The sequence below is a fragment of the Parambassis ranga genome, chromosome 16 (assembly GCF_900634625.1).
Source record: "Parambassis ranga chromosome 16, fParRan2.1, whole genome shotgun sequence".
NCBI lineage: Eukaryota > Metazoa > Chordata > Actinopteri > Ambassidae > Parambassis > Parambassis ranga.
Genome location: NC_041036.1, coordinates 15,720,560 through 15,733,849, shown reverse-complemented (window position 1 = coordinate 15,733,849; position 13,290 = coordinate 15,720,560). Strand labels below are relative to the sequence as shown.

General features: G+C 40.9%; 1 protein-coding gene across 1 annotated transcript in view; it reads right to left on the bottom strand.

The window, feature by feature from the left end:
* Positions 1 to 13,290, bottom strand: part of tmem145 (transmembrane protein 145) — a 31,492-nt gene that overhangs the window by 14,859 nt on the left and 3,343 nt on the right. Inside the window, exons 2-5 of the mRNA XM_028426372.1 lie at positions 6,269 to 6,343; positions 5,727 to 5,804; positions 3,898 to 3,984; positions 2,311 to 2,412 (exon numbers count right to left, since the gene is read on the bottom strand). Of these exons, the coding sequence (XP_028282173.1) occupies positions 2,311 to 2,412; positions 3,898 to 3,984; positions 5,727 to 5,804; positions 6,269 to 6,343 (342 nt within the window). The remainder of the gene's footprint in view (positions 1 to 2,310; positions 2,413 to 3,897; positions 3,985 to 5,726; positions 5,805 to 6,268; positions 6,344 to 13,290) is intronic.

Here is a 13,290-nt window from a genome sequence, read left to right as displayed (position 1 = left end):
CCCCAGAGGAGCTGGAGGAAGTGTCTGGTGAGAGGGAAGTTTGGGTGTCCCTGCTTAGACTGCTGCCCCCGCGACCCGGCCCCGGATAAGCGGTAGAAGATGGAAGCCATGTTATTGAGTTGTGTTATTTTCACAGACTGGTATCTTAATAGGTTCTAGTTGTAATTTTCATTGGATCAGTTTCATAAAAGATGACACTATAGAAACACATATCATCTGTGTAATCTAAAGTGTCCTGTAAGCTAAGGTACAGGTGACAAAGGAAAGTTATTGTTAGGTGTTTGAACACTGACAAGTGAAATTATATTCAGCCATTAAAATCTATGTTTCATACAAGGCAGAAAGAAAAAAAACAAGCTAACAAATTTGTAAACTTGTTCTGAGAACTGTCTGAGAACCTTCATGCTGACAGCCAGCGGCCTTCTGCTCTGTAATTTTTGATGACCTGAATTTTTATTTCTAATGACAGTATTTCTCCTCACCGATGAAATATTTATTTGAAGCTTTGAGGTTTCCTGCCCTAATTAGTCGAGCAGAATTGCTTGGAAATGTTAAATATCAGCCCAACATTTTGCCATTTTATAAAGGTAATAGCAATTGATAACAGACATCCTCTTATTTTAAAGAACTTAGAAGACTATATGGCCAAATATCATCACAGGTAAAGACGAGATGGAGCACATGAAAGGACAGCTGGATAAAAGAGAAACAGGAACAAAGCAGTAAATATGTATTTCCGATAAAAGTTCAGGGTGCCAGGAAAAAAGGCATTAAATGAGTGTGAGGCACAGAAGAAACGGGAGCACTGAGATGGCAAGATGGGAGAGGAGAAACACAATTAGGGACAGGCTGACAGAAGGAGCTGGAGCTGCAGAGGTAAATAGATAGGAGACGGCATATAGCGCGTCACAGCTTGGTGATGGTGAGTTGAAAGAGAGCGGGACGCAGCCAAAGATTGTGAGCGACAGAGGCAGAAAGATGAAGAGGTGTGAAAGCAAAACGGAAGCGTGGAGTCAAGCAGTGAGAGACGAGGGGTGGAAATTGGCTGCGGGATGCGGCGTGCATATGTTCCCGGGAGTGGCGACGAGCTTTTATACTTGAGTCCAACAGCATTAGGCAGCATGTCCTTCAGCGGACGCTGGCGTGACACTAAACCACACTCCACAGGAAGCATCCATTCTAATCATATCCCTCCTCAGCCAGTGTTCTCAATTGGCAGCACAAAAACACCCTCCTAAACACACGCACACACACAAGGCCATGAGTAAGAATATGTTACTGCCGCTCAACCAGATGCATAGTGATACACATGCAGCTGAAATATCACCTGTTTACTCTTTCCCTCAGCCACATTCATTAAAATATAAACAGACTGCACTCAAATGCACACACCTATTCCTTGGATTTGTCCTTGACTGAAGCCCTCAGTGTACAAGGAGGTATCATCACTGAGCTATCATTATCCAAGCTTGTGATTTGCTCAATGAGTGCCCTAGTGCCAACCCATACCAGCAAAACATACACACCACTTGACATAACAGTCCTATTGTAAAACAACACAATGCCTTAGCAAGCTAATCAATAGGCTACTGCAGAGCCCTTTTAAGGCACGTTAAGGCAGAGAGATGCGTATTAGGAGCCTCCGCTTAGTTGCAGAATGTGCTGTAGAAAAGAGGAGCGATAAGGCGTGTCAAGAGGCAATCCAGACAGAGAGAGAGATACCCAGATAAAGGATCAGTTGTAGTATGTGAGGAGCAGAGGTCATGTATATGTATGTGTGTGTGTGTGAGTGTGGTAATTGGGCAGGAAATTTTGTTTAGAAGTCATCCTGTATTTCTGTAGAATGATCAACCCAATGTGTATCCTTTCAGATTTATGCCAATTCAGGTTGGTGTAATGAGTCCTGTGTGTTATGTCCAAGTTATTTTAAAATTTATGGGGAGGCAGGTCATAAATTGGCATTAAAATATTCAGTATTTCCACAGGGTAAGTTGTAGATATATAATATTTTTGCCCGATGATTACAAAAATCTAAAATAAAACTCTAACTAAACTAACTAATAATATCCATACACCTGTACCATATACAATGATTATGGCAGAGATGACCTTGTTATATTCTGCACCCAGATTAACAAATGGTGACTCCATCAGTGGGTTTGTGTGTGAGCTCAGTCTGTTTGAGTAAAAACAGCGGTGCACCGACCACCTGGTAGTAAACCCACCTTGATACAGACAGACAGTCAGTATTGTCAGTCAGTAGGCAGTATTAGTAGTAGGGTTAACAAAAAGTCAGAGGGCAATGCTTACCCCACACTTGCTGAGAGCGATGTACCACCATCTCTCCCTCACTGAGCGGAAACTGCGGCCACCCACACAGCTCAGAACCTCTTCATTGCCGTCTCCCTCCACCTAGACAGAGGATATTGTTATCCAAAAAGGCAACATGTTTTACCTCAGAGACACACTGCATCATCACAGTAGAAAAGGAGCATGAGGCTCTGAGATACAAGCACATTTCACACCCCAATATAGCCTGAAATATAGCAACAAGAAGCAAAAACCATGACAACTGCAGAGTCACGCTGGCAATCACGCTTCCTAATGTGATAAACAAACGCAGTGTGTTGCTTATTGAAAAACCAAAAGAGAAAAGTTCATAAAGAAGGTGTTACAGGGAAGAAAGCTCTTTTGAAATCTTTCTGATTGACTGATATGCATCATCAGCATCATCAACAGAGGAAAAGTCTAAATTAGTAAAATGTTATGAAAACACATTACAGCCCATTAGTTCTCACTGCCTCTTTGTCTGGGTCTCTGTTTATGTTTGTGCTCTTTTACATATTTTTGTTCCTGTTTTGCATTGCAAATGGGAAACATCAAAAAAAACTTTCAACTGTCTGGTGATAAAAGAGATACACAGCAAGGCCAGAGGTCAAACAGACTAACACAACATCAAGGTTTTGCTTTTATCACAAGGACAAGATACATGTGTATATATGTGTGTATGTGTAAAGCTGGATCCATACTCCGCGAGACAAAGAGCGGAGAACGCGCTCCACGGGTGGTAAGAGATACAAAAAAAATGTCTTTTCCGCACTGAGGTACCATACTCCGCGAGACGCGTGTGTGCAGAACTCCTCATACGGCCCGCCCACTAAACTATAAGGAAAGACTTTACTGAGTTTTTTAACACACCACAAGGACTTGTGCCATGGCAAGAGGGCATTATACAGAGAGGGTGCCTGCAACAGCGTGAGATGTCCGGCGATGAGTTGTGAAAATGCGACATTAAAAGTAACAATAGCAAAGATTCAGTGTTTGTGCCTTTATGACCACATTTGCACATCTACTGTGTTCCAATGTGCCTGCGATACTTCAAACTGTCCGGTGATGAGCTGTGAAGATGCGACATTAAAAGTAACAATAGCAAAGATATACAGACATTGTTAACGAGCCTATTATGCCCGGGTATGTAGGAGTATATAGAATGGTAACAGTCACCATCTGGTATGTGTGAATGGCAGTCTGGAGTTATTGGTGACAAATCACCCTGACTTGCCTTTCTTTCTTTCTTTTATTGCTCATCATGCAAACCGGTATGGTCTTATCTAAATCTGATGAATCAGTGCTGTTTATACACCTACCTATATACCTGGAGAGGCTCTTGCGCTTCTCCACTTTCATCACGCCCACAATAAATTCTGACCAATCACAGCATGGTTGCCGCACAGCCTTGAAAGACAAAGTTCGGCCCGGACCCTGTGCACAGGAGTGCGGATCAGCGGGCGGTCAGAGACAAAAAATGACGTCATTTTGTGGGCGTAACGTCTGCAGGGGGGAAAAATGTCTTTGTCTCGCGGAGTATGGATCCAGCTTAAGCGTGTGTGTTCTTACCACACAGCCTGACCAGGTGTAGCGGGTGGTGAGGTTGATGACCTGGTTGTTTTCAGGCCTCAGCACTGCTTCCTTCTGGTAGCAGTTCTAACAGGGGAAATCAAAACAATGGTAAGGATACTTCTTTAAAAATCTGTGTAATTCTATGACCGTTTTTTTTCACAAAGAACCAATCAGGTAATAAGATGTATTCACAGCTGTTGCTCTCCCTGTGATTTATACCTGCATTTGGATGTGTGCATATTAAATAACAGCAAAGAGAAAATTTTCCACTCCACCAAATACAAGGTTGTGTTTGATCAAATTTAATTGCAAATTGTGACTGCTTTGGCTCCTGCTCTTTAGAAGCTGCTGAGAAATAAACTGGTATTTTCTTGCATATCTTCTGTGATCCCTTGCGGGACTGCTGAATATTCACCAGAGTCTGACTGCGAGCTGAGAAGTGATGTACTGTTGTCGCTGCACTGGAAATATCTCAAGGTGATGTTGCATCTGTGTGTCAAGAGATGTCAGGCAAAAGAAGAATACAGCACCCAACGACTTTAGCACTTGAGCGCAGAAACGCAATGTATCTGGGTCAATACTATGGGATATTCTGTATGCTGCATAATTCCACATTATGCCATAAGAATAAACCTAAAACTGTTACATCAGAGGATGTATGTTTATAAAAATAACTGCTGGGACAGTGCAGCTTTAGAAAATGTGTGTGGAGGGTACTAGTATCCATCTACAGCAAATGCTTGCATTATTTAGTAATAATTGTTGATAAAAGCCATTTAATGTGATTTTGTAGGCTACATTTTGTTATATCTGATTCATCTGACTGTACTACATACAGAAAAGAAATAAAAAATTCATTCTATGGTAGTTCTATAGTTTAGGGACTGGCTATTTTACATGAGACTGCTCTTTCTCTGAAGCCGAGTGTACAGTGCACTGAACATGCATGGGAGATCTGGCTAATGTAGGAAATACTTCAAAGGCATTCAGAGGAGTCTAATGTGTAGAGAGGGACGCATTTTTTTGTTTTGTCTTTGCACTCATGCACAGTGGATTTTTAATAAAACAGCAACTACAAGACTGAAGTGCTGACTTCAATGATATTTGCTGTGTGTGATGATATTGGGTGAACAAAGCAGGAATCACAGCCCTTTCACACATACTTTGAGATCAGCACAGAGAGATATAAAGTTCACATGCCCACTTCTGTACGATTGCTTTTAATATACATTTTAGCCAAATTAGGTCTTTTGCACTAAGACTTAAAGTACATACTGAAATAATAAAAAACACATACACACCTTATGCTAATAGAAAACTTTAAATTTTGCATTCATTTCTCAAAAAAATCTAAAATGTTTTTGCGTTTGATATGAAGGTTTGTACCTGTTAAAATAAGTATAGGGATTCAATTATTTGGCAGATCTGCCTGTATTCTCAGGTGTAAATATTCATAACAAAATAAAAATATTTTGTCTTAAGACAAAAATGTCAATTTTATCTTCTATTATTAATCTGTTAGTGTGACAAAGCATCTACAATATTTACAATAACACCCCTTTTGAGCTGCATTCTCAGTATCCAAAAAGACATTTATTTGCTGAATATCTTATCTCGTGCTGTCATTTTCTGTGGAGGAGCTGCACTTCAGGAGGAACTCTCTGCTGTGTCACACAAATAGAGCAGCATGCACATTATGTGAACATGCACAGGACTGTTTCTTTACACAAAGGAGACATGTAACAAAGGACATTTTTCAATCAGCAGCATTTCTCTTTTATAACAGCTTGTCAGATGACGTGATGCAGGGGGTGTTAGTGTCTCACCTTTTCGGGCCTCTTGTACACAGCTGGCCACTGTGAACTGTCATCAAAGTAGAGCAATATGTTCTGACAGCAGCGGGACTGCACAGAGGAGAGACAGAGGGAGAGGTTGCATCGGGATGGGCAGAGATCAGTGAGGAGGCAGTGAGATGGTTTGAGATTCATACGACAAAACTGTTTCCACAGTCTGTAGGCTAAAAAAATGGTAAAGTAAAGGTAAAAGAAAACAGAGTGGAAAGAACAAAACAGACACACGGAAAGTTGTAAAAGAGGAAACAATGAGGGGACTGAAAAAAAAAAAAAACAGATGAGAGGCACAGCAGAAACAGCCGGAGGAAGATGGAGCCGTGGCATGGGTTTATATGAAGCAGGAATGAAAAGAGAAACACAAAAATACTTAAGGGCCAAAAAAGCATGAGGGAAAAAAGACAGATGTGTTGCCAGACAATAAAGTGTAGACAAGTTGAAGTAATGTTTAAAAACAAATACATGATAGAGGCATGAAAAGCATAATGTTAGTCAGATGAGAAATCAACCAAATCTACCTTTGGATATCGGAACCGGAAATCCAGCCGCCCAAAGTCGGTGAGAAAGCAGAAGCGTGTGAGGAACACCCAGTCCTGCAGTCATGGAGAAAGGGCACAGAAATACAAAAAATTAACAAGTGTATAGGGATATTCATCATAGATACAATATATATACTCCTGCTAGCAGCTCTTAGAAAGTCAGTCCTAAGACTCAATGGATCTTGTAGCAGAGCTGGCATGTTTGTGCTCAGATCAGTTTAAACCCAGGTTCAACATCAGTAAATGCAGATAGAGGATATGTCAGTAGCCGGTTGAGGAATGAAAGACTTCTTCAGCAAACCTGTCATGACTAGCTCTTTACTTAGTAAGTGACTGGAGTGCTAATACACAACAAAGCATCCCAGATCTATTGCAGCTCTTTACAGTTGAATTTTTTAACAATTTGCAAAATGTTTTTGGTATATTTATGCTCACGTTCCTCAGCAAAATGTGACTGTACCAACATTTACCAATGGTTGAGATGGTTGGTCTGCATTAACACTCTCACAAAAGAGCCGCATAACTAGCAGGGCTAAAAAAGAGAGAGAGAATGTGGAAGTAAAAGACATGGGAGAGGGAGCCACAGGGGAAAGGAGAAAGAAAATGTTGGTGAGAACATAAATGTGTCCATAAAGAAGAGAAAGAGCAGAAAGTGGGAACAGCAATAACAACAGCAGGGAAGAGTTTGGGGGACATAAAAAAGGAGAAAAAAAAAAGTAGAAAAAAAAGACGATGTCAGTGCCAAGAGGATAAACGTCTAGGGAGGGTAAACAGGGGGGCATTAAGAGGCTGCTGAGTGCACTATTAGGCAAGAGAGGTAGAGAAATTGAAAAAAACATGCATTCTTAAAATTATTCAACCATAAGCTCAGCAGCATGAGACCAGCTAATAGTGCTGATGATGTACTTTACAGAGCTTACATAAGGCACTGCAGCACTGTCACCATGGTGGATCAGTCAGTAGTGGTCTATATATATATATATAAGTTTTCACAGTATATTCTGTACAGCTGTGGGCAGACACATTCAGTAGATATGGATCATAGTGCTGAACACAGCACTAACACCACATCACTTACATTCTGTTTACTTCTCCATCTGGATGGCTGCCCAGTGTGAGTATAGGCCCAACTGAGGCTTCTGAACCGGAATGAGACATCAAATCTCTTAAAAGTAGTAACAGCTAGAAATCATGAAAAATATATGAATGGCACAAATTTCATACATACAAATGACATGCGACTGAGACTGGATTCATGTCGGAAATACTGCAGGTGTGTCACTATGATTATTTTAGGTGAATGTTTGAATTCAAAGAACAGCTAGGTATCCTTTAAATATATTTTTAATATTGAATAACAGAGTAAAAAATAACATAATAAATGTTGGAGGACTCCTACTGTCAACAGTCGCCTCTAGACACACTGATTATTGGCCACTCCTTCAAGGTTTTGAAAAGGAGTGTGCGTCATCCTGATCCTTTTTCAGAACTGCTGGACAGTGTAAAAATACTTAATAAAACCTGCTGCAGCCTGCAAGCATTATACTGATATTTGTGTTATTATTAAGTTGTTATTTTCTGAACTGAAACCACTGACTGTCAACAGCCGAGGCATGGGCTGAAACACCACAGGGGTGTTCAGTGAAGCTAGTAGCTAATGTGAGATGCTATCAACCGGGCATTGCACACCAGAAGGACCTGTGGCACTGTGACTAAAGCAGCCCCTCACTTACACCACGACCCAACGTACACAACTCTATGGGTAATTTCTTGTTTAACATAGAAAAAAAATCAATAAATCAAACTAAAAAAATGAAATCATCATAATTATAAATATGATGAAAATATCTTGTTGCAGCTCAGATTAATTAAATCAATCAACATTCAAGTCTTGACTCTAATAAAAGCTTCTGAGTTGTATTTGAATTCATTTTCTCATTCTCATAATGACAATTTAAGGTAACTTAACAGACCAAGCCAACAATGGAAAGACTACAAAGTGCATACAGGGCGACATAATAATGTGATAATGGTGTGTAAAGCGTCACGGTCCCTGAGAAGAAGCTGAACAATGTATGTGCCTGTATTGCCAGAGTTTAGAGCTGACCTCAGTTACTCAGGTGGTATTTTCAGCTCCTGCTTCTTGTTCTGACAGCAGATCAGTTCCAAATGATGCAGGGTTATACAACGAGAAGGGCCAGCCACAGTGAGCAATTTGAAGAAAAGCTGCTCATGGCAGCATACCTCCAACCCCTTAGCAAGGTAACGGACTCAATTATTATTGACTGACTTCTTTATTTAAACAACAGAGCCCAATGAGCTGCTGCTATTCTGCGTTCTTCTGTTCAATGCCTGACAGCATCTGCAGTTATAAACCGCTGCAATTATGACTTTAAAAATAAGAACTTGTTCTGATTAAGAAATAATAAGTGGAGAAATACTGCATTGTTATTCAGTTGTTATGCAGCTAAATGTGCCAGCATTAGCCTAAAAGAGCAATAATCCCTATCAGTGAGAACAAGACTGAGTTAAATAGGGCCATGAAGGCAAATTTATTTGTTGTTTAAATTGCTTGTTTTAGTTGTGTAACCACGCCAGTCCCACACAGGTCAGGACAGTTCAGGTGTGCGAAGTCACAGATATCCAGTGTCTATGCTTTTGCACACAACACAGATTATATATATAGGTAGAGCATCACAGAAAGCATTTGGATACATCTGTGACATCTAACTTTACAGACGATCCACTACAACAAGAGGAGATCTAGATTTTTAATAAACCCATCATTTTTGACCTATTCAAAATGTTACCAATATTGTTACTTTACTGGTGAGGATGGGCTGCAATTACCCATTTGCAAATTACAATGAATCAGATGCATTTATTTCTCCCTACACAGAAGTTACAAGTATACAAGTTTAGAAGTAACCCACTGCAGCAACTCTTTAGAACACACATGTAAAATAGAGGTTATGTCTCTCAGATACCAATGTGATATTATATTTATGTATATTAATTTCTTTGGGTAACAATTGTACATCAAACATGACCACAAACTCTACAACAACACACTGCACATTTCATCTTAAAGGACCATGTGGACACAGGTTTCCTCCACCTTGTTATGACAGGTCATATGGTTGGTTGTCATGAACTCTCGATCCCCAACCAACCGATGAAACTCCCCATGCACCATTATACAGTAATTACTCTGCCCTGCATTCTCCCTACATAAACAAGCACAGTAATTTCTGTGCTGAGAAATAAAGTGCAACCAGAGCAGCGTAGCGTGGCCGGCACTGCTGCTATATATCACAGCAAACAAAACCGCAGCCATATTTCAGCTCCTGCCAGCCAGCGTCAGCCCCTAGAGCCTCTGGGTTATAATTCATGGCAAACTCCAAAAGTCACTGAAGTCCGAGACCTATGCGCCCACCCCTAGGTGACGCGTAAGACTGTAACCATGACAACCAGGGCAGCAGAGGCAAGCACTGACCCAGAGATGAATCCCTGAAGAGCAGGAGAGACGGGTGGTCTGGCTGGAGTGGGGGGTGGGGGGGGGGCATCATTTAACTGACCACAGGCTAGAACTGTGAAAGACTCCTTTGTTGGACAAACACACACACAAAGACTTACACATAAGCATCTGTCACACTCTTAACAACATGCCATGGCTGATCTAAAACACACAGACGCCAAACACCAACCCCTCCACCCCCAACAGCAGCAGCAGACCTTCCTTTGCAGCTGCCATAGAAACATCAAAAGGAATTCATCCACAACACACAAACACTTTTATTTAGTCCTGCACTTGTCCTTCACATTTCCTAATCAATAACCAGCAGTGGTATATTTTTATTTTTTTATTTTTTTTATTTTTTTTTATTTTAGATACTGTATTAATCCCAGAGGGAAATTCGTTACGGCTGCTGCACTTGGCAGTGTCATACAATGACTAGCAAGGCGCGCCACAGGCTAGGGTGAAGTGTCTTGCCCAAGAACACACAACACAACTAGGGAGGAGTTGGGATTGAACCACCAACCTTCCGGTTATTGGACAACCCTGCTATCCCACTGCGCCACTGTTGCCCCCAAAATATATAGAGCTCCAAACAATGATGTTGAACGCAGTTAATTAGTTGGGCTTCCTTTCTATATGAGTTGATTCTTTTGGCTTCTCACACACATACTCAGAGAGCTTACACGCGGCCAGTCAAGCAGTTAACACACTAATTTCTGGACCAAAGTCAAAGAGTGATCTATTGATCAATCTGACAACGGGACAATGAATTAAAAAACAACTATGAGTCCCTGCACTTTAGTGGAAGTCTATGACCTGAAAACTTTCAGAAAAGGCATGCTAAACATTACCTCCACATGTTTGTTGTTTGTTGTTAAAATTTCATTCACGTATATGTCCCTGGAAGGCTTTCCACAACATTTCAGAACCTGGCTGAAGGGATTTGCTTCTTTTCTTGCTGCACAAACACTGGTGAGTTCAGGCACTGAGACCAGAATTGTAATCAGCAATCCACTACATCCCAAAAGGTATTTGAAGGGGTTGAAGGTCAGCGTCTTGTCAAGTATTCTCAACAAACTCAGAGAGCTGTTTCATTATGAAGGTTCTATGGGAGCTTCATAAAGAAACTGTAAGAGCTGGATGTACAACACTGTGAAATAAGAAACTATTTTTTCAATGGACATTCACCACCACTATAACTGACTACTATTTTGATTATTAATTTGCAGTTTTTTATTTTTTAGGCAAAACTGAGATATTGCACCATTCTGTCTTTGGGAATATGTGTGGTTTCAGACTGCTGATCAGAGAAAATGGGTTATTAGAAGGTGTCACTTTTAAGTAATTAACGCTGAATAAATTGAGAAAATAATAAGGAGACATACTGTATTTCTGATGCCAGTATCATCCACCCATTTTAATAGAGTGGACAAATGACAAATATTTGCTTGTTGTAAAATGATATTTTATTTACACTTTGTAGAGTATCGAAAATGATCTTTTAGAGATTCTAAACCAGTGGCATCTGTAGATCAGCCTGCTGACTCTAACAAAGCAGAGACAACATCAACGAGCTTATACAGAGTTTGATAGCTGTTAGCTCAATTCACAGCCAGGGTCAAGCAATTCCACCACCGTCAACAGCTAAACTAAGCACCTACCAGTTAGTCCAGTGTGTGTGTGTGTGTGTGTGTGGAGCAGAGAAGAGCCCTGGAGAACAGCAACAGTGGATGAGGTGTCTCCCTTAATCCCCTGTTAGTCCTTTTATTTCCCAAAACCCATTATTGTGATGCAGAGTCACTCGTCCACCTCCCTAGGTGTATGTGTGTGTGGTTGCATGTGTGTATGCATGCAAGTACACCCCATTAATCAAGTGCTCTTGATGCAGTATCTGGTCAATTCAGCACTCCACTCCACTTCTTTCTTCCCTCTCATCTCAGTTGCTTTTTGTCTTTTTCCTCTTTCTCTCCAGATCCCTGTTTGCTTGCTAAGCCTCATTAACAATTAATTACCAATCAGCTAGTCAAGTCACCCCTGGACCGCTGGGCTTCTCAATGATTCATTAGTCGAGGTTACACAACACTGAACTGCATAAACACACTCAGGCACAGATACACAAGCAAACACACTGGAGCCCTGTCCCTTTCTGTGTGCCTGGGGGTTCCTGTGAGCAAATACAGACTTTGTAGACATGCAAGCACACATGCACATTAGAACAAGCACATGGACTCATGAAGACACTGTCACATGCAGCCACCTGCACACATAGAGCACCTGTATGTAATCACAGAGTCTTCATTAAAAAGAGATAAAGGGAAACTGATTGAGTTCAGAAGAATGCTTTCCACACAGGGTTCCTAGAACTTATTTCAAAGTCAAACTGAAGGACTTTTTTTTTGAAAAATCAAAGATTTCAGAACTTATTCTCTTATTAGGTTTGGAAATCCTGATGAAATCCTTCATTTCAACATCCATCCCTGTGTCATTCCTCAGGAGGTGAGATGTTGACTTTAGGATGAGAAAGACCCAATGAGCTGAGGGAGCTGAGGTCTGCTGATCAATATGGCTGCCAGATAACTTAGAAACAGGAACTTCAAGGGCATTTGTCCCTTTTTCATTCTAAGGCAAAAGTTTAAAAGACCTTTCAGATCTAATCCACAAATTTCCATTAGCTGTGCACACCAAAGCTATGTTAACCAGACTATAGCCAAAGTTTTAATAAGTATTCAGCCCCGATTCTCAAAACTGCCTCTTGTGATGCCAAAGAGCAGAAAACCAAGACAGGATGATTTATTCATTTTAATAGAAAAGCCTTTGTACTTCAGTCATATACCGCCGTTTACAGAGCCGTAGCAACTACAACTTAAATGATTGATTTCATTAGCTATGATGTCAAATGAGAAATTAATAATATCAATATCAATTAAACATCAAAACGAAGGCGCTCAGCTGTTGCCTGGTTGTCCCAGTCTTGCATGCTGATGCTATTCAGGCTTAAGTTAACAAACACATCAGACTGCACCACACACTGGGGAAGGAGCACTTGTTTTAATTTTACCAAGCAGCAAAATCTGGGGTTGAGAGAGGACGCTAACATGAAGTACCAAAGCCTGCAGCCCTTCAAGTGGCCACTGCAGGCTGACTCCCAACTGCATATAGGGATCCACCGATCCACATTGTTTCACTTCCAATCCGATCCCGATACCTGAATTTGGATATCTGCCAATGCCGACGATTGAGCTCTCTGCTTTTCTATTATTATCATTATTGTTGATTTCATATTAGGCTGTAATAAACTCCTCTCTACAGGCAGGTATGATATGTAGAACGCATGCATGTATGTCCCAAACAGTGGAATGGATTTCCAGAACAAAGGCCTGTCTCATTACTCTGCGTCTCATTGAGATAAGCCTCCGTTGAGGAAGTCCATTCCATAATTTGCAGCCAGCTAGCACAGCAGTCGGCAGGGAATCACTTGTGG